The 21,316-nt window shown below is 32.6% G+C and overlaps 3 protein-coding genes and 1 non-coding gene across 6 annotated transcripts; 2 read left to right on the top strand and 2 right to left on the bottom strand.

Annotated features, from left to right (window-relative positions):
• Positions 1–578: 578 nt before the first annotated feature.
• On the top strand, positions 579–9,674 carry mog-4 (putative pre-mRNA-splicing factor ATP-dependent RNA helicase mog-4; the record flags this gene model as incomplete). 2 transcript variants are annotated; one of them, NM_064626.6, is made up of 10 exons in its annotated part: positions 579–1,904; positions 2,098–2,213; positions 2,361–2,826; positions 3,475–3,615; positions 4,127–4,545; positions 4,970–5,189; positions 5,502–5,583; positions 6,106–6,233; positions 8,898–8,951; positions 9,427–9,674. In NM_064626.6, the coding sequence occupies 10 exons, from the start codon at positions 582–584 to the stop codon at positions 9,502–9,504; spliced, it is 3,027 nt and encodes a 1,008-aa protein (NP_497027.1). In that variant the 3' UTR covers positions 9,505–9,674. The 2 variants fall into 2 exon arrangements, with proteins under 2 accessions (NP_497027.1, NP_001293532.1); NM_001306603.4 differs by lacking the exons at positions 579–1,904; positions 2,098–2,213; positions 2,361–2,826; ... (3 more) ...; positions 5,502–5,583; positions 6,106–6,233.
• Positions 3,023–3,192, bottom strand: C04H5.10. Its single transcript, NR_051914.1, has one exon. It is a non-coding gene; the product is annotated as an Unclassified non-coding RNA C04H5.10 (non-coding RNA).
• Positions 9,667–11,265, bottom strand: nlp-41 (Neuropeptide-Like Protein; the record flags this gene model as incomplete). 2 transcript variants are annotated; one of them, NM_001026746.3, is made up of 2 exons in its annotated part: positions 9,667–9,942; positions 11,162–11,265. In NM_001026746.3, the coding sequence occupies 2 exons, from the start codon at positions 11,235–11,237 to the stop codon at positions 9,803–9,805; spliced, it is 216 nt and encodes a 71-aa protein (NP_001021917.1). The 2 variants fall into 2 exon arrangements, with proteins under 2 accessions (NP_001021917.1, NP_001364814.1); NM_001377903.2 differs by lacking the exon at positions 11,162–11,265 and having other exon boundaries at positions 9,715–9,882.
• Positions 11,266–13,386: 2,121 nt separating this feature from the next.
• Positions 13,387–21,283, top strand: gcy-29 (Receptor-type guanylate cyclase gcy-29). The gene is made up of 18 exons (NM_001377902.1): positions 13,387–13,487; positions 13,942–14,057; positions 14,270–14,379; positions 15,859–16,215; positions 16,660–17,103; positions 17,145–17,230; positions 17,485–17,556; positions 17,600–17,778; positions 17,829–18,072; positions 18,363–18,735; positions 18,798–18,983; positions 19,318–19,412; positions 19,588–19,664; positions 19,708–19,848; positions 20,282–20,405; positions 20,535–20,840; positions 20,888–21,019; positions 21,185–21,283. Exons 1-18 carry the CDS (start codon positions 13,404–13,406, stop codon positions 21,266–21,268), a joined length of 3,210 nt encoding a protein of 1,069 aa, NP_001364597.1. The 5' UTR covers positions 13,387–13,403; the 3' UTR covers positions 21,269–21,283.
• The last annotated feature ends 33 nt before the right edge of the window (positions 21,284–21,316 follow it).

Genomic DNA, 21,316 nt, shown 5'->3' with positions numbered 1-21,316 from the left:
AAGAAAAACTAGATAAAAACAAACTATTCAGCTAAAATTCATCGAAAAAAGAGGAAATTTTCGGTTTTTCTCAGAAAATCAGTGGAAACATAATGAGAAACATAAAATATGCACTTTTTTATTTTTTAAATTACTATTCTGTATCACAAAACATTTTTTTTTCGACTTTTATTCGCTTAAATAATGAGAAAAGCGCTTTTAGCCAGAGCTGATATTAACGAATTGTCGTCAAATAAAATGCGCGTACGCAGAGTACGCAATAGTGTACAAAACTTATTCGCGTTGAATATTCAGTCAGCCAAATGGGACTACTGTAGAAATTTCTTCAGCCACGTTAGCTTTGCCTCCCCGTGTATCCGAAATTCCTCGGGTCTGCAATCCGACGTGACGGTGTTTGCACACAATTGCCGGCGCTTTCGAAAAATAATTTTTATTTATTTATTTTTGTTTTTCATAGATTTTTATGAGTTTCTCAAGGAGTTTCGAATTTTTTCGTGGTTTTCAACTAAAATTTTGTTGAAAAATCATTATTCATCACTTAATAATTTCAATTTTCCTGTAATTATCCAACTTTCCAGATAATGTCCGTGGAACAATTCATCAACGACCAACTACACTCAATCGTGGGTATCAGCGATCGATCAATATGTCAATACGTGCACGCACTAGCAAAAAAGGCGAAAAGCGCGCCGGATTTAGTGGAAAAACTGCGTGACGCCGGAGATTTTCCGATTTCCCCAGCGATCCAGTCATTCGCAGATCAGCTGATGAGTCGAATGCCCCGGCAGGCAACTTCAGCGCGACAACGTGGTCCGACAACAGCAGAGCTTGCCGAGCAGGAGCTAAACCGTCTGAATCGGGCGGTCGGAGTGTTGGAGGATTATTCGGCGAGCTCCACAAAAACCAAAAATGTCAGAAAAAGAAAAGAGAGCAGTAGTGAAGACGATGAAGCTCCGATTAAAGCTAGTAAACCAGGAAAATCTGTGAAACCTTCAAAATCCGACGATTCTGAGTCCGATATAGAGGCGATGGAGGCAAAGCTGGACGCAGATATCGCTGAAAGAGACGCCTTGGCAGCACGAATTAACAAAAAAGAAAAGGATAAAACTCGAAATGTTATGGAGAAAAAGCGAGATGATAACAAGGACAAAGAGGGTTCCTCCATGGACAAACTCCGAGAGGAGTCCAGAAGGCAGTACCTGAAAAAACGAAAAGTCGACAAGCTGGAGGAACTGGAGGCGATAGTTCACGATGATCAAACTCTATTCGCTAGGGAGAAGCTCACGAAACGTGAAAAAGCGGATATGGAGTACCGGAAAAAAGTTCTCGAATACACGAAAGCCCATGGAAAAGCCGGTGACGTCATGAAAATGAAGAGATATCATCTGCCGGACGCCTCAACGAAACAGATCCCTTCACAGTACGTGGAGGATGATGAGGAGGACTTCAGGCCAGGCGGTGATGGTGCAAAGTGGGAAGAGGAGCAGCTGATGGCCTCGATGCTTCACCTGGGAGCCAAGGATGCGAAGCGGAAGGAGCAAGAGTTTGAGCTGTTGCTTGATGAGAAAGTGGACTTTATTCAGGCTCTTCAGATGCCTGGAACCAATGAGGAAGTAGTAGAGACAGAAGCCGAGAAAAAGAAAATGTCAATTGAAGAAACGAGAAAGTCGTTGCCGGTCTACGCATTCCGTGATGCTTTCATCGAAGCTGTTAAAGAGCATCAAGTGCTCATTATCGAGGGAGAAACCGGATCGGGAAAGACGACACAGCTACCACAGTATCTTTATGAAGCTGGATTTTGTGAAGGTGGGAAGCGTATCGGATGTACGCAGCCGAGACGTGTCGCCGCAATGTCGGTTGCCGCTAGAGTTGCTGATGAAGTTGGATGCAAGCTGGGCACTCAGGTTGGGTGGTTTTTGGAAATTGGCGAAAATAAACTAAGTTTCATTCTAGTCGGAAAATTCCAAAATTTAGAAAAAAAAACTGGAAGTTAAAAAAATTTGGGCAATTCTTTGCCGCTTCTAAAAATTTTTAAACTTGTAAAAAAACGAGGAAAACAGATTCCGATTTTTCTTTCGAAACGCTTCCATTTTCCAGGTCGGCTACAGTATTCGTTTCGAGGATTGCACATCGGAGAAGACTGTCCTCAAATACATGACAGACGGAATGCTGCTCAGAGAGTTTCTCAACGAACCCGATTTGGCTAGTTATAGGTAATTTTTAGAACATTTACAAAAACAGCAAAAAAACCAAACATTCAGGATTTTTGTTTTTAATTAAGAAAAAAATCGATCGCTCTTAAATTTTAATCAATACTTCGAATAAACCCAAAAAAAAACGAAAAAAAATCCTGTTTCCAGTGTAATGATGATTGACGAGGCTCACGAACGTACTCTACACACGGATATTCTATTCGGTTTAGTCAAAGATATTGCAAGATTCCGAAAGGATTTGAAGCTTCTCATCTCTTCTGCAACACTTGACGCTGAAAAGTTCTCCAGTTTCTTCGACGACGCTCCGATTTTCCGAATTCCGGGACGCAGATTCCCGGTGGACATTTACTATACACAGGCTCCCGAAGCGGACTACGTCGACGCGGCTATCGTCACAATTATGCAGATTCACTTGACCCAGCCACTTCCCGGCGATATTTTGGTATTTCTGACTGGTCAGGAAGAAATCGAAACTGTACAGGAAGCACTTATGGAACGGTCGAAAGCACTGGGATCGAAGATTAAGGAGCTTATTCCGCTGCCGGTTTATGCGAATTTGCCCAGTGATTTGCAGGCGAAGATTTTCGAGCCAACGCCGAAAGATGCGAGAAAGGTAGATTTTTCTTACAAATTTTTTCCAAAAAAAAATCCGAGAAAAATCTACAAAATTTCAGGCAAAAACTGTTTCATTTTATTCCTAACTAGTTTTTTAGCAAACGTTTAGATTTAACAAAACTGAACAAATTTGAAGTTTTCCAATTTAAAAAATAAATGTTTCGGAAAGTTTATTGAAAAATCTGAAATTGCTATCCTCTCGTATCTGCAAAAAAAACACTTTAAAAAATGCTCTGTTCTTTGAAAATTTCTAAACTGAAAAATTTGAAATTTCTGAAAATTGTGATAATTTTATAAAATTTTATAGAAAATGTAAGCATTCCAGAAAAATATCAAAAATTTCGAGAAAATTCTGAAAAAATCCAGAAATATTAACAGAAAAAAAATCTTTTGAAACATCTGAAAATTAAAATAAATTGAATTTACATTTTTTTTTTTGGGATTTCCTTAAAATCACTATGAATTTACCACTAAATTTTTTGCAAAAAATTATTTTTTTAATTTCAAAGAAAAAGCAAAGAATTTTAAAATATCAAAAAGTCCAAATTTGGTTCGGTGAATTTTTAAAATAACATTTTCAAGATAATTTTAAGTTAATCAAAACATTCCACGCATTTCTAGTTTCCCAAATTTCTCTAAATTTCAGGTGGTCCTAGCAACTAACATTGCTGAAACTTCAGTCACAATTGATGGTATCAACTATGTAATTGATCCAGGATTCTCGAAACAAAACTCATTTGATGCACGAAGTGGTGTTGAACATTTGCATGTTGTCACTATTTCCAAGGTAATTTTCTTTTTTTTTCTCTTAAACTTGAAAAAAATTACTTTAAAAAATTAAGCTCTGAATTAATGTTCAGATAAATAGGAAAACTTCCAGAAAAATCTATAAGATTGAAAAAATAAATCAACTAAAAGATTCCAGAATAATCTGTAATTTTATTGAAAAATGGAAAAATTCCATAAAAATCTGAATATTTAAAATATCATCAAAAACTTTTTTTTTATTTCTTGGAAAAAATCTGAATTTTTTCTGAACAATCTAACAGATCAAAAAAATTCTGAAAGGTTTCAAAAAGTCTGTAATTTTATAGAAAAATGTAAAAATTCCAGAAAAATATGAAAATTTCGAGAAAAGTCTGGAAAAAATCCAGAAAAATCTAAATATTAATAGAAACATCTAAAAAGTCATCAAAAAACTTTTTTAAATTTTTTGGAAAATCTGAAAATTAAAATATCTCAAATATTAAAGAGGAATCTGAAAAAATTTTAAAGATTTTAGAAAATGTAAATTTCAGGCTGCCGCAAATCAACGAGCCGGTCGTGCCGGTCGTACTGGACCCGGAAAATGCTTCAGACTCTACACAGCGTGGGCCTATAAGCATGAGCTCGAAGAGCAACCGATCCCCGAAATCCAGCGAACAAATTTGGGAAATGTGGTGCTAATGCTCAAGTCACTAGGCATCCATGATCTCGTTCATTTCGATTTTTTGGATCCTCCACCACAGGAGACGCTTGTCATTGCACTCGAACAACTCTATGCTCTCGGAGCACTGAATCATCGTGGAGAGCTGACAAAGTTGGGACGACGAATGGCTGAATTTCCGTGTGATCCGTGTATGAGTAAAATGATTATCGCCAGTGAGAAGTATGAGTGTTCCGAGGAAATTGTAACGATTGCGGCAATGCTTTCGTGTAATGCAGCTGTGTTTTATAGGTTTGTTCTGGAAGATTTATGAAAATAATTTTTTTTTTTTGCTGAACCGAAATTTTGCATAAAAGTGAAGTTTTTTTAAAAAGTTGGAAAAAGCTTTTGGAAAAATGGCAAAATTGAAGAATTTATATAGAACAACTGGAAAAATAATTGAAAATTGAAGAAAATATTGTGAAAACCATTTTCCAAATTTCAAAAAATGCAATAAAAAATTTGGAAAACGAAGAAAATTTTCTCGAAAAATCCCATGAAAATAGATAGAATAATTTTAAAAACTAGAAAAAAATTTGAAATCATGAAAAAAAAAATTTCTGATTCCTCCATTTTCTACAAATAAATTTGTTTTTTTTTCAGTATTGAAAAATAAATTTTTCCCCATTTAACTATACTTTTTAAAACAAAATCCTCAATTCCCTTCATTTTCCAGACCGAAAGCCCAAGTAATTCACGCGGATTCGGCACGTAAAGGCTTTTGGAGTCCCGCCGGAGACCATATCACCCTAATGAATGTCTACAATAAATGGCAAGAGTCGAGCTTCTCGCAACGTTGGTGTGTGGAGAATTATGTGCAACATCGAACAATGAAAAGAGCGCGAGATGTTCGAGATCAGTTGGTTGGACTTTTGGAACGGGTCGAAATTGAGACGGTTGGTGGTTTTTGATGGATTTAGGCTGAAAATTCAGAGATTTTAGTTAAAAATACAAAAAAATTCCACTTTTAATTGATAAAAAAATGGTGAAAATCGAAAATTTGGTTAGTTCTCAATTTTCGTAATTTTTCTTAGTTTCAAATGAAGAAAAATTGAATTCTGTAATTCGAAATTATACAAAAAAAAATATTTTTTGGATTCAAATTTAAAATTTTTAAAAACAAGTCTGATCAGTATAGAGGCAAAAACACTGGTTTTCAATATTTTCTAATAACGTAATTTAATTATTGTATGGAATTTATTTTTCAGAAATCTTCAACTGACACAATCAAGATTCGAAAAGCAATCACAGCCGGATATTTCTATAACGTTTCAAAATTGGATAATACTGGTAGGTTGCAGGGCTCTCGTTTTTTTGGTTTTTTCGGAGCAAAAAAAACAAGTAAATGTTTTTCAAACGTCCCTGCCCAGAAACTAGAACAAATATCACTTTTTTCCACTTTTGCCCTTTTCCTGGTTGATCCCCTGAAAGTAGTTTTACTATTAAAAAACAAGAATAACGTCATTTCTTATGAAATTGGAGAAATTTTGATGCCTAGATTCTTGTAACTGTGATATTTGATACATATCCGAGAGCATCTAGTAGTATGAATTTGATCTGAAAATCTGAAAAAAAGTTTTGATTTTTGATCTCTATGAATTTTTAGTAAAAGTAGCAAATGTTTTTTTTTTCAATTTGTTTCCTTATTTTTGCATATCCCTAGACGTTTTGAACTAACTGAAAATCCTAAGTCTCGTACCAAAAAATCAGAAAAAAAATCCCTAATTTTTTCTTCGTAACCACAATTTTTAGTTCTTCACAGACCACTATACATACGTACAAACCCCTCATCAAAAATAATAATAATTCCAGGACACTACAAAACGGTCAAGCACAAGCACACCACACATCCCCATCCAAATTCGTGTCTTTTCGAGGAAACGCCTCGATGGGTTGTCTATTTTGAGTTGGTATTCACCAGCAAGGAATTCATGAGAGAGGTACTGTAATTTCAGGAAAAGCTGGTCTTCTGAGTTATTCAGAAATATTCAGAAAACCCGGAAAATTTCAAAACTGTCAGCGAAACATGAAAAATATAAAGATTTGAGTAAACTTTTAGAAAAACACCGGAAAATTTAAAACTTGCAAATTTTTTAGTAAAAATCAAAAAATCAGAAGTACCACAAAAAAACATTGTTTTATTTCGATTTTTCTGATTTCTGATCACATTTTATTTATTTTTTCACACTTCTATTTCAAGACACTTGTTCAAGCGGAAAATTGAATTGTCTTAAGCTCTCCTGATTGTCTGTTTAGTGCAACAAATCGTGAATAAAACACACAAGTTCGAATTTTGCAAGTACTTGGCTTTTCAATGACACCTAGATTTTCGCGACGGGACCCAAATTTTAATACAAAAATATGTACAAACTTTACAAATTTTATTCAAAAATTTTGATACTTTTAAATAATTTTTAGACGTTTTTTAACGCAATTTTGTCTTAAAAATTTGTGAAAAAGATACGCTGAAACTCTTTTTTTGCAGTCTGCCCCTTTTTTGTAGTGCGTCTCCTGATTTTTGTGACTTTTTTTCCAAATTAACGAGATTTGTCATAAATAATCCCCCAACCTTTTTTTTCGTAGTTTCACTATTTCAAAAGCTTCAAAGCTCAAATCACATCACTTATCAAATTGTGCTTTCTCTTCTCAAGTAAGCAAAAAAAAACGATTCAATTGAATTTGTGGGAGAGAGGAACCTCTTTAGCTAGTCTCAAGTGTGTTTAGGAAACGCATGATGACATATTGTTTGAGAGTTAAAAAGACAGTATAAAAATAGGAAAGAATTTTTAAAAAAATGGTTATTATGTGCATATGTACCAGGAATGTGCGGCAAACGATTTTTTTCCAGTAAATCGCTAATTTGCCACAAATGAAAGTTTTCGGCAAACTGGTAAACCGTCAATTTGCCGAATTTGCCGAAATTCGGCAAATTGTGGGTTTGCACACTTTTTCTGGAAATTTCACAATTTCAATTTTAATCGGCAAATTTTTACGCATCCTATGAATGTTCCTACATCTATTTTGAAAAATAAGGCAAATTGGCAAACCGACAATTTGCCGAATTTGCCGGAAAAAAAATTGCCGTCCTCCCCTGGTATATACGTTTATTGGAACAGTGAGTAAGAAAGGAATTGTAACATCAATAATTTTAATATAAACATTTGATTTAAAAACAAATGCCAAGATCCTTTTAATTTTCCCCTCTATTTTTGCTCCGAAAATCAAAAACAAATAAAATTTCAACTAATCTATCCCCTGAACCTTTTAATTATTCATGCTTGGATCTCAAATTTCTGTACACTTTTTTCTCGGAACTCTCGGAAGTTCGTGGGAGTTGATATACCATCACACCATTATATATTCATTAGACACATATTATAACTTGAGAAAAAACACGAAAACATCCGAATTTCTTAATGCGGCTAGTCATGAAGATGATGTTAAAAAGTGGATCTAAAATAATTTTCTGGAATTAAATATAAAACAATGATCATTCGATAAGACGAAAAATTAATAAAATTATTTTTAAAGAAGTATAAATTCATAATTAATTCGATTTTTCAATGTTTTGTGAATTAAATTTGGAATCCCGAAATCCGTAAAAAGTGTGCTGAAAAAAAATCTATGGAAAAATCTATGGCCAAAAATTGTGAAAAAACGGAGGAGAAGTTACCTAGCGAACTTCTCTGCAAAATATTCTAAATAACCAGAAAATTTTATATTAACCGTTCTATTTAAATTTTTTAACAATTTTGAAAGTTTTGCGCGGTTTTTCTTAAGTTTTGAAATATACCAATTAGAACGTCTGTATGACCGAAATTTGAATGAATTTATCTGCAATTTTGCACATTTCAGTCTTTAAAGATCACTTATCTGCAAAAATTACCATCCAATCGGAATTCCCACACCCTCTTTGGAAAGTTCGAGTACTAAAAATGACGGAGAGATTATTTATTTATTAGCTAAGCACTTTTAAAGAAGAGCAACTATATATCTTATAGGAAATGCGATTAGAAAATTTATTTGAAGTTCAAAAATACATTAGTTTACGATGACGAGATTTAAGCAATCGAAAACTAGTTTTTTTAATGGAGATATGAAGTTCTTATCAGATATGTAATTGTGTATTGGAAAAACAAATAACTTAAGAATTTACTAGGAAAGTTTCAAAATTTCAGGAAATAAAACCATTAGAAAATTTTCACAATTTAACTTTTTTTTTCTTAGGAAAACAACGCATTAAAGAAGGTTTTGATTACGGTAGTAATGATTTTTTTTTAACTTTTTTTTTTCAATTTTTTTGTCAAAACTTTTAAAAAAACTTAAAAATTGAAAACTCAATTTTCTTAGTCAATGGATTCCAAACTTTTGAAAATGTTTTAGTCTTCTTTTTTTTTTGAGAAAAAGTACAGTAGCCCTCCTACGCTATTTGTTGGGTTTTTTCAGAGTTTTCCGAATTCCTGAACACATTTTTGTAAATAATAGGAGACATTTGGATGAAAAGAGTGAAAAGAGAGACCACTTCCGTTTTTCCGTTTATTTTTTTTTGTGTGTAGCAATACGTATACTGAAGTAAAACTCAAAAATCATTTTTTCTTTTTCAGATGTCGGAAATCGAAAGTGGATGGCTGTTAGAAGTGGCGCCCCATTATTATAAGGTAATTATTATTTTTTTTCTTTTGAAAATTGCTTTTGTCTCACAATCTTTATATTTAAGAAAATCAGAAATCGGGTGACATTTTTGAAATTTTTTGAAAATTTCAAAAAAAAAACAAATATTTGGAGTTTATTCCGAAAAAAAATCTTTTCTCAAAAAAAAACATTATCAAAAACTGCTTTTAAAAAATTTCAGAAAAAAAAATCAAAAAATGAGAATAATTACATAAAAATTTTGAAAAAATCCCAAAATTTTAATTTTTAGAAAATCAATGGCATATTTAGAAGTAGAAAAAAACTCAAAAAAATTTAATTAAAATTTTTTGGAGTCAATAATTAAAAAATGGCTATTTAATTTTTTTGTTGTTTTTTTTCTAATTCTGAAAAAAAGCGAAAAATAGAAAAATCCTAAAGGGGGAAATTTATTGAAAAGTAGAAAAAATACCCGAAATTTTTAATTTAACAATTTTATTCCAGGGTCGAGAACTGGAAGACGCGACGAACAAGAAAATGCCGAAGAATAAGGGAAAATCGGGAAAAGATTTGGAACGATGATTGTTTTGGCGCCGAAAAAAAGTTTTTGTTGTATATTACCTATTTATTTTGTTCGTGTTTTTTTTGTTTGTTAAAATCGCACCACTTTTTATTCATTTTTTCTCGGACTTTTGTCATAAACCCGCTGAAATTGACTGAAATTTTTTAGTCCAATAAAAAATTTTTAAATTTTATTCTAAAAACATTTTAAAAACATGTAAAAACGATTTATTAGCGGCGACGACAAATAATTCTCTCATTTTGCAAAATTTTATAAATTATCAGAATTCGTTCTTGTAGCTTTGCTCCTCCACTGAAATTACCAATTTTGAGGAGAATTGAATCGGAATTGCTGATTGTCGGAACCATATCCCCGGTAGAAACTGTTCTCATATCCATCGTAGGCCGACGGATCCGAACGGATCAGCCGTACGGAACGGGACGGCAGCTCGAAGAGTCCTGAAAGAGAAATTGGGTTAAAATTCTATGTGGATTTTTTTTTTGTTTTTGACAAATATTTCAGGTTCTACAGACAAATTTTGTGTGGATTTTCGGGAAATTGTTTATTATTTTTCAAAAAAATTTTCGTGGCATCTTGCTAAATTTAGAATTTCGGGGAAATATCAATTTTATAAATAATCATGAGAAAGTTGTTTGAAAAATTATAAAAAAATGTCACGAAAATCACATTGAAACCCAATTACTCGAAATGTGATGTGACGTCACAAATTATCAAAAAAAAAACATTTCCGCCTTTCGTTTGCAGCGGAAATATTTTTTTAAATATAAAACAAATGTCTAAATAACTTTTTTTTTTTATTTTTCTGTAAAAAAATTTGAGACGAAACAATTTCTTATTTGTTCAAAAAAATAATCAAAAAAAGCGCAAATGTTGAAGATTTTCAGAAGAAAAATTCACAAAAAAACCTACAGCTAAAAAAAGTGACAAGGTGATTGGCAGAAAAACATTACTCACCTCAATTTTCTTGTTAGAAAATTCTTACGAAAAAACACGACGCAAAAAAATCATGAAATATTTAAATGTTAGAAAATTCTCGTTCCGTTCCGAGATTCTTAGAATTTTCAATTTTTGCCTTATTCGGAAGAAAAAAGTACTAACATATCTGAGTGTTTACGTAAAAGTGACTACGGTAGCAAAGTTGACTGAAATTTCAGAAATAAAAAAAAGGTAATTTTTGTTTAATTAAAAAATTTTACTTAAAAATTTTCTGAATTGTATCATAATTTTTTTTTTCGTTTACTAACAAAATCTCAGTTTTCGCAAAATTAGATAATAACGAAATTTATGGTTTCTTTCTGAAAAATTGTTTACAAAAAAGACTTTTGCAAAAAGATTTTCAGTCGTAGTGTTTTTAAAATTTAACCAATATTTTGAAAGTTCCCCCTCGACTTTAGTGAATGAGTCAACCGAAAAAAAGACATTTGGTGCAAATTAAAATTCCGTCCATCTTTCCTTTAAAGAAAATGTTGAGCAAATTTGTATTCTAAATATAAACTGGGAGTTCTGAATTAGTAGATTTTAATTTTAAGAGTTTCAAAAGATTTTTTTTTCAAGTTTCCAAAAAAAATCGAGTTTTTGAAATTCAAAACTTCCAGACACACTTAAAACCACTGTTACAGTATCTCAAAAACTTCAAAACAACGGAAAAAAACTGACCTGGAGCAGCTGAGACTGTGAGGCAGAGCACAGACAAGCAGAGCACAACGAGTATTTTGCAAACGAGTCCCAGCATTTTTTATTTTCCTGAAACTTTATTAAACATTTTAGAATTGAATAAGTTTTTTAAGTTGTAAAAAATGTTCGGAATTTTGAAAAAGCATTTTAAATTTTAAAAAAAGTTGAAGTAAATAATTTTTTAAATATTTTAGTCTTCAGAAAATTTAAAATCAAAAAATTGAAAGTGAAAATTTCAAAAAAAGTCTGAATTTTTAATAACATAAAATTAGAAGACTCTAGGTTTATGAATATTTTCAAAAATAAGTAATAAAAAAATTAATTGGAACAGAAAAACTAATACCATAATTTAATCAGTTATTACTAAAATCCATATTACTAAAAAAATCCGATTATCCAGAGTCTTCAGCTCAAGACCCCCTCTTTATCTAAGTGATGCCAGAGGGTGCTCCATGAGCAAAAGTGGGTGGAGCTTAGAGAATAGGCGGAGTCAAACGAAGAAGGAAAGAATGACGGAAGAAGGAACAAAAAAGTGCGTGGTACTAATAGGAATTTTTGATTTTCTTATTCATTTATTTTCAGATATTAATGTAATCTTAAAAGAGAGCTTTGGAAAAAGAGAAAAATATGGAAGTAATTGGAATTTTGAGAACGGAATAATTTTCGAAAAATTTCAAAGTGACAAAATTGTAACAAATGAAGTTCCTACAAAATTTTGTGTAAAAAAAATAAATTTTTTTTAATCACAGAAAAATTGAAAAATTTCTGTCGGGTTTTTGCCCAAAATCTCAGAACAGTTTTCTAGTTTTCTGAAAAAAAAAGTTTAAATTAGGTAATTTTAAGTATTTCACCAAATACGTATAAAATTATTTTTTAAAAACAGAAAACCAATTTATCACAGCCGAAAACAAAAAAAAACAAAAAAATCCTAATTAATTTTTAACTTTATTGAAACATTTTCTAGAAAATTAAAACAAATTATGTTTCTTTTTGTAGAAAAAGTGACCTTGAAACAAAAAAAGGAGATCATAAAAAATTTAGAAAAATTATATAATTTATTACTGTTTAATTTGGATTGAACTGGAATTTTTTGTTGAAGAACTCGCTCCTATAGTTATTCTGTAATGTCTGAATATCCGGACTATACTTGGAAAAATGCTGCTGATAAATAACGAACATCAAGAAGTTGTGAAATAATTTTCGGAATTATTTAATTCTGGAGTTAAAAGTAGTTCTCCTAACTTGTATCGCAAAATGAGATTTACACCAAATCGTGTATATTTATGAAAATTCCTAATCACATTGTGAATATATATTTAATCCCACCCAGTTATTGGAAAACAGTTAGTTTGTGAAAATTTTCAAAGAAATTGGTTTATAACTAATTCAGCATATAAAATGTAGGGTTCGTTGAAGAAAAACAGTTTCCCCAGTTTTCTATAGAGTTCAAAAAAAATAAATTCAAATTTTTGTCCCTATTTTTTCAAACCCTTAATCTTCTTTCCCATTCAAATAAAAACGATTTGATTTTTGGCTTCTCTCTGTTTTTCAGTAAACCAAGTCTGATCTGTTTTTTATCATGGAAAAGCTGAAAATCTCCAAGAAATAATCCTGAAAATCTTGAGGGATTTTTGTAGTAAAAAAATGGGGAATAATGTGATGAGTTTTGATGAATCAGAAGAAGGCAACACGGAAAGAAAAATACCAAAAAAAAAAGAAAGAAAAACAATTCAAATGAGATTTTGGGATACAAAGAAGGAAGCAAAATGGGATTAATGGAACGTGTGAATGACTTGTGATTAGAGGAAACATGCTATAGTAAATTATATACGGGTATCTAGACCTAGTTTCAACGTATACTATTTCAAAACCTTGATTTTTTCACAGGTGCCTAGTCTTAGATTTTAACATTTAACTTACCATATTCCAAAAGTACCTCAACTTTCAACTTTTGGCAAAATCCAAAATTTTTTAATCCATCTTTTCCCGGAAAAGTAAATTATCCACTCTAACTGATTATAATCATTTTATCAAAAAGGTTTTCTGTAATCTTTCCAGATCCTACTCAAATCCATGTCTTTAACACCTTAACCCGCTTATTAGATCCCAAAATTCCCGTGAAAAGAGGGAGGCGATTATCATGACTTGCGAGAAAACAAAATTGTGTATAAAATAATGCTTATCGAGCTGCTATCCTTCTATTTTAATTGAAAAACAGTAAAAAATGCTCCCAAATTTCTGGAATTTCCAGTTCATTTTTGTCATTTTCTGCTGGATACCTATTGTAGTCAGTGACGAAAAAATTGTGGTGAGTTTTACCTGCGTAGATCAATTTTTTTGTAGGATCATATAAATTGTACTTGGTAGGCACTATGACGGGAAATTATTCAATTTTCATTGGGGTTCTAGTTTGTTTGAAAATTGTCAAAGTTTTTTTTTATATGGAAATTTGAAATTGAGGTTTAGGTGTAGCTACTGAACTTTTTTTTTTTGAAAAAAACAGCAAGAAAAATAAAAGCAAATCAACCAAAAAAAGCAAAAAATTAGGCCAGGTAGTTATATAGCTCGCCTACTAAGTATACTGAAACATTGATGAAGTCCACATAAAGTAATTAGGTCAACTAGACTAAAGTAACACCGAGACAGCTCAAGACAAACATCTCATGTTTCCCAGAAAAATGACTCACGAAACGGGATTTGTTTTCCTTTTAGGTCACTCATACTATTAATAAATTTAACCAATTAACAAACAACATTTTCAGTTGAAAATCGGAAGTATCAGCTCAAGAGATAATGCAAAAATGTTGGAGAGCATTTTGGAAATGGCAAAAAAGAAGATGACGGAGCAGGGGGTTCTGGGAGAAAAGTTGGATATTCAGTGAGTTTTATTGAATTTCAAGTGTAATTACACTGTTTTTTGTATATAATTTAAATTCAGTGCATTTATAGCTTCAAAATGACCCCTATATTTCAGTTGACCCCTTTTTTGCGAAATTTGTTTTTTTTTTGCTGAAAATTATAGTATTATTGGTAAAAGCTATAAAATGACAAAATTTCATTCAAAATAATAGAAAGGCCGCGTAATTCCAGAATAATAACTGTGGAAGGATGTGGGGCCTCATTTGAAGGAGTGGCGGCTGCCGCCGAGCTTTATCATGTCCAGAAAGTTGACGCATATTTTGGACCTTATTGCTCTAAAGGTAAGTGTATGGAAGTTCATTTTGAAAAATTGTGATAAAACTTTCTAATGATTTATTTTTTAAAAGCAACAAATTTTTTAATTTTTTTTTCCTGGGAATTTTTATATTTTCAAATGTTGTAAACAAAAAAGTTTTAATCAATAAGTATTTTTTTTTTCTTTTCAAAATTTTAGAAAAAAGTTACCTTGAGTAAGTTTAATGAACACACATTTTGGTATAAACTTACGTTTGAAAAAATAAAAAAATTAAAATTGAAGATTAAAGGAACACTTATAATTTAAATTGGTTTTTTTTAGTTTAAATAAATATTCAATTTTTTTACTCTTTAAAAATATGTTCCAGACATTTCAATCAGGAAAAATCTTCAAATTTGCGATTTTTTTTTGAAAACCTCACAAAATTAATGTGTCCAATATTTGAAATTTTAATTTTTCAAAAATAATCTCTGATTAAAAAGGTCAAAACGAAAAATTCCCATGAAATTTCATAGAACAATCGGGTTTAATGAGTTTCCTCAACTCAAAAGTTCAATAAAACTTAAAGTAAAAGCTGAAAAGTAATTGAATTCGTGACAAAGCACACTTTTGCGTAAAACTTGCATTTAATTTATGTCATCATCGTCATTTTTTACCGGGGAACACACAAAGTTGGGAGATTCCTTGGAAATATTTTTATTTTTGACTCTCTCGGAACTGATTTTTATGAATAATTTAGTGCTTACCTACTAAGAGAAAAAATATATTAAAATCTTGGAGTTTGGTGTGAGCAAAATAAATAAATTTTGTCTAGCATTTTCTAGTTTTCAAATGAAAATTAATATGTCGAAAAACAAGTTTTAAAAAATATTTGTTTGAAAATTAATAAATGATATTTTTTTCTCTGAAATCTAAACTGTTTAAAAATTAATTTTTAATGGTGATAAACAGTGTTTATAATTTTATTAAAATTTAACTTTTCCACCAAAATTTTTGTGAAGAAAAATTGAAATTCCCACCAAAAGATTCTCCCACAAATGTGAAATTACCGCATAAAACTTTTTCAAAAGGATGATGTGAATTTTGGTAATTAAATTCACAAGAAACACAACTCATTACTTTCAAGATTTTTCTAAGATAATTCTAAAAATATATAAGAGGAACTAGATAAAGACTGAACATGTCTTCAGTATTAAAGATTACCTTTTGTAATACAATGAAAAAATTTGCAAAAGGTCAAATGACGGAATAATGTTTAAAAACATTGAATGGAAGTATTGAGTGTTGAAAGTGATGTTTCAGAAAACTGGATTAATCTGAAAATAATGTTTTTTCATCAAAAGCAGGAGTTAGTTTTGCAAAAGAAACTTGAAGCTGTATTTTTAAGAGAAAATTGAAAATTTTTAAATTAAAAAAAACTAAATTTGGAAAAAAATTAACTAAAAACGAACGGGATAAATGTTGAATTTAATATAATTATTTTACACTCAATTTCTTGTTTCAGAACTCTCCCCAGTGGCAACAATGGCATCCTACTGGAATATTCCCATATTTGCATACACTGCAACTTCTGCCGAATTTGCAAATACCAAAGTCTACAAGACCCTTTTGAGAACATCTTTTCAGTCACTTAACTCAATTTCTGAAGCAACAGCAGCTTTTATGGCTCATCATAATATCACCAAAGCAGCAATTGTTGCGAATATTGGGACAGATTCATTCGAGAAAATTCAGAGTCTGGAGAAGGCTTTGCGGAGCCGGGGGATTACCGTAGCTCGGAGAGTTATGTTTGAAGAAGCTGCCAGTGCACAGGATTTAGTTGATAATGGATATATGAATGAGTTGAGGGATAATGCTAGAGGTAAATTTGAATGAATTCTTGGAAATTGAGAAAAATTTAGTTAAATCTGACTGCCAACAGTAAACTTTTTTTTTGAAAAACAAGCTTGAAGCAAAGCAAACTAAAAAATTTAATTTTCCTGCAAATTTTCAGGATAGAATTTCTCGTCAAAAAATTACATATAATCTTCTTAAGAATTTCTTTTTGAAAAACAGAAATTTTTTGAAAACTAAAATGTTCCTCTTATTTTTTAAAATCCCGCAGTAAGATTGAAAAACTTAGAAATTCAGATTTTTGCCAAAAAATTGGAAATTAGATATTTCCATTTCCGCAAAAAAATTTCCCGCTAAAAATTTTGAAATTACAAAATTAAATGCCCCACTATCAATTAAAGAAAAATAGATTTCTTAAATGAAATTCACTTAAAAAAATTAACCCGCCAAAATTGTTCGAACCAAATTTCAGTTATCCTACCAATCTTCTCTTCCACTCGAGACCTCTCCACAGTATTCCGCAATGCCACATGGCTTGCAAATATGGCATCTCCCGAGTTCATCTACATTAATCCTCTAATAGTGGCACGGAATTCAGAGGAACCACCCGTTTTCTATGGAAAAATGGCACAAAAGTCAATAAAAGCCGAGAATCCAAATACAATTCAAATTTACAATTCCTATGGATTTTCGGATGATTTGCTCAACGAATTTCTCGCAATTTTCGATCAAAACCAACGGATTTATATTGATGAGAAGGATTTATTTAATTATGTGGCACTTTATGAGAGTTTTTGTGTTTTTGCAAAACTGACGGAGAAATATTTGCACAGTTTGAAGGAGAAACCAGAGGATGGGAAAATTAGAATTGATGGAAAGGCATTGTGGAATATGGCGGTTGGAATGACTTTTCAAGGTAAGAATTTGGCAAAGGTCGAGGCGAACATTTTGTTTCAGGAGTGTTGGACAATGTGATATTTGACAATGGAGCTGAAAGAATGACGTCATTCAGTGCGTTTTATGTAGATGAGAAGAGAGATCAGGTACGTAGACATGCAGTAGACAAGTTGGCAGGTAGATACCTTGCCACGTGCACAGACAGGTAGAAGGTAGGCATGATTTAGGTAGGCGTGAGATAAGCATGTACACACATACATGACGTCTGATAGCAAGTAGGTATGAATTAGGTACGTAGGCAGGCGCGCAATAGGCACTAATGAAGTTATGTACTTGCCACGTAGGCAGAGGCAAGTCAACAGACATGTGGTAGGCATGTTTTTACAAAAAACGGTTCCAGATTCGAACAGTTTCCCTCATCAACTCAACAGTAACATCGAAAAATTGCATGGACCCAGTTTGCATTGAATTGGTAAGGTTACCCTGCTAGTACTTTTTTCATTTGTCATATTTAGGTTGTCTCAGACGTGGTCACAAAATTCTGGTCCTCTCCTTCTGGAAAACTTCCGGACTCGGAACCGGAATGTGGGTTCCGAGAGGAAAATTGCGACTATACGCAAACAATTGTAATTGCTACAGCCGTGGTTTGTATTATCTTGACTGTTTTCTTGGGAATATGGTTGAGAAGAGCATGGTGGGTCAAACACAACATTTTGGCTGGAAATTTGAATCTAAAATTTGCAGTGAAACAAGTGCACTTGACAAAATGCCATGGCGAGTGTTCCGTGACGACGTTCAAATTCTCGACGAGGAACAAGTAAAATCAGTGGTCTCGCTGAACTCGGCATCGACTAAAATGTCACAAGTAGAGACAAAACTCATCAAGAATCATGCAATTGTCGGGGTTAATACGCATGCAGTGTATGACTTATATGAGCAAAGACAGAACATTAGATTCACGAGAGAAGACCTCATTTTGTTGACAAAGGTAGATTGTTTGTGTTTACTGTACTTAACTTTTGTAGGTTTTTTCGGGGGTCTTGATTTTTTTCGGGGAACTATTAAAAATTTAAGTACACTAATAGAAGTACATCATATGTATATCCGAATATCATGTTGAAATCAAAAAATTTAGAGAACTTTCATATACACATAATTAGAATACAAAAATGTTTTTATTGTTTTGTATACGCTACTCAACCTTTATCTGGTAATGTAGTAGGTTACTAATAACTAATGTTCATCACTCATAAAATAATCGATGTATGGTAACTTAAGATGAAACAAGCTGTCCATGACAATATAAACCCGTTTATCGGGGTCTCCTTCAACGAGAAATCTGAACTTTTGCTTCTCTGGAAATTCTGCTCCCGTGGTACACTGCAGGATGTGATCTACTGCGAGAAATTTGCAATGGACGAGAAATTTCAAGGAGCTTTCGTCAGAGATATCACAATGGGTCTCGAATACTTACATTCTTCACCAATAGGGTATCACGGGGGACTTGCATGCTGGTCGGTGCTCATTGATAAGAATTGGATGTTGAAGCTCACTGATTATGCGGTTTGTGATCCGCTGAAACGTTGGGAGAAGCATGGAAGGATCAATTGTAAAGTGGACAATGAGGCCGAGAAGCAGTGGCAGAAAATGGGTAAGATATACAATTTTACAATTACAATTTTCGACAATTTTTAACATACTGTTAGGTTTCAGCTAGTCTCTACGTCCCACCAGAAATCCGCACAGCGAACGAGAAGAATCGATTGAAGAGGATGGATCAAAAATGGCAAGGCCAGACAATTCTGAAGAGGCAGCAATCGGATATTTATGCATTTGGAGTGATTATCTATGAGATTCTGTTCAGAAGTTTGCCTTACGATGAGAAAGTCGATTTGACAGGTTTGTTAAGAACCCTCTTTTGAAAATTCGAGAATTTCTGTCTCATAATATAACATCAGATGTATGTATCTTACTACTTAAATGATTAACAAAAGTTTTGAAAGAAAAATTGTTTCAATAAAACTCCAGAATGTTGACGTACTCCTAGATAATTTGTTTTTTATTTCAACAATTTTCGAAAAAGTTTATGAAATGCTCTGAAATTTATGAAATTCCTGGAAGACAATTTCTCAAAAACTTCTGGAGGAAAATTATCAAACTTTCAAGTAAGTTCCAGGAACTATTGCAACTTGTGAAAACCGCTAAAAGTTGGAGAAAATTAAATTTTTTCCAGAACTTGCACAAAAAGCCGCCGAAGGAGATAAAATCCAAAAACCCTCAATTCAACGGAACAAAAAGTTGAATCCGGATTTGATAGCTCTGCTGCAGGTTTGATATTTTATTACTTTCAAACTCCAAAACTATACAATTTTTGAAAAGTCTTTATTTTCAGGGTATCGTTTTTGTCTCCCTAGCCGCCTCCTTAGTCAACAGTCAAAATTATGGACTCGAAATTAATTCACACCTCACAAAAATGTAGTCTTAACCCCCTATTTATTCTCAGGACTGTTGGAGTGACCAGCCGGATATGAGACCGACGATTCGACGCGTACGCCTGGCAACAGAGATTGCGCTGAAAACGTGAGATTTTATAGGAAACTTTAATTAAAGGGGTTTATTTTAGAAAAGGAAATCTTGTGGATAGCATGATGAGGATGATGGAGGAGTATGCAAACAACCTAGAGAAGCTTGTTGGGGAGAGGACTAAGTTGGCGGAGGAGGCTAATTTGAGAGCGGAGAGGCTTTTGTTTCAGCTTTTGCCTAAGTGAGTTTAAGCTTTTTTAGATGGTTTGAAAACTTTTCATTCTAACTCACATTTTATTAGGTAAAAAATCAAGATTTTGATTTTCAGTAAATATTTTAATTTCCAGCCTGTCAGCAAATTATTTTCGATTAGATTCAAATTTTACTTTTCTGAAACATTAAAGTTAGAATTAGTCGCCATGGTTTCCTGAAAATATTAAAAATACGTCCCGGATTACGTTTTTTCATAACAGTAAAAATTAAAAATTCCCGCAAACGATAAAAAAGCGTTTGAAATTTGAATTTACTGACAACTTTTTCGAATAAACTGAAAAAAAACCATACTACCAGAATTTTTGAAAAAATTAAAATTTTGGATTCCCAAAAGTTTTTTTTGACAAACGGTCCAATTTGAAATACCAAATTTCATATTAAAACTTGATTCAAACTTTTAGACACGTGGCAATTGAGCTGAAAGCCGGACGGACCGTTGCACCAAAAATGTACGACTCGGCAACAGTGATGTTCAGCGATATTGTGGGCTTCACTAAACTTTGCTCAGCTTCCACCCCTATAGAGGTACGACATTTCTCAATCACAACCATGTATACCTTTATTACCGTAATCATAACACTACAGTAACCTAATATAGTGGCCTATTTTATCAAAGTCTTTTCAAAGCCTTATCAACTACTTTTTATGTTCCAGGTCGTGAACCTCCTCAACAAACTCTACTCGGAATTCGACACTGTAATTTCAAAGCATGACTGCTATAAGGTTGAGACAATTGGAGACGCCTATATGGTTGTTTCTGGAATTCCCATTGAAAATGGGCAGCGCCACGTGGCAAACATCTCAGCGGTCACCTTGGGAATTATGGACCTACTGAAGGTGTTTGAGGTGCCACACCGAAGAGATTATCGTCTGACGATTCGATTGGGATTCGCGTCAGGACAAGTTTCGGCGGCAGTTGTTGGGTTGAGCTCTCCGAGATATTGTCTATTTGGGGAAACCGTAGGTGATAAGCCACGCATGTAATTTGTTAAGTAGTAAGATTTCAGGTTAACATTGCGGCGGTCATGGAATCTTCTGGGGAAGGCGGCCGAGTTCAGATAACAGAAACGTCGAAGATACTTCTGGAGAACGAGTATCCAGAGTTTATTATAGAGATCCGTGGAATTAATAAGGATGTCGTGAGTTTTTTATGTTCACTGCTATTGTATCTCTACCGAACCACTATAATGTCTCATCAAATTTTTGATTTTGGTAATTATCTGTAGTAATATACCAGATTTTTCCCCAAAAAATTTTCAATTAGAACATCTCACATTATTGACAGTGACTATATTTTTTTTTAGAAACAAGACGACTTTGTCACATACTGGCTCACTGGGAAAGATGAGGATTACTTCAAAAAGAAGAACAACACTTTTGATTTTTAAATTTTTTTTATTTTTTGCATTTATTTTGTTCTTACATTTTAATATACT

This window comes from Caenorhabditis elegans, chromosome II (genome assembly GCF_000002985.6).
Source record: "Caenorhabditis elegans chromosome II".
In the NCBI taxonomy this organism is placed as follows: Eukaryota; Metazoa; Nematoda; class Chromadorea; order Rhabditida; family Rhabditidae; genus Caenorhabditis; species Caenorhabditis elegans.
Note: the sequence above shows the minus strand (reverse complement) of the source record. Positions and strands in the feature narration are given on the sequence as shown.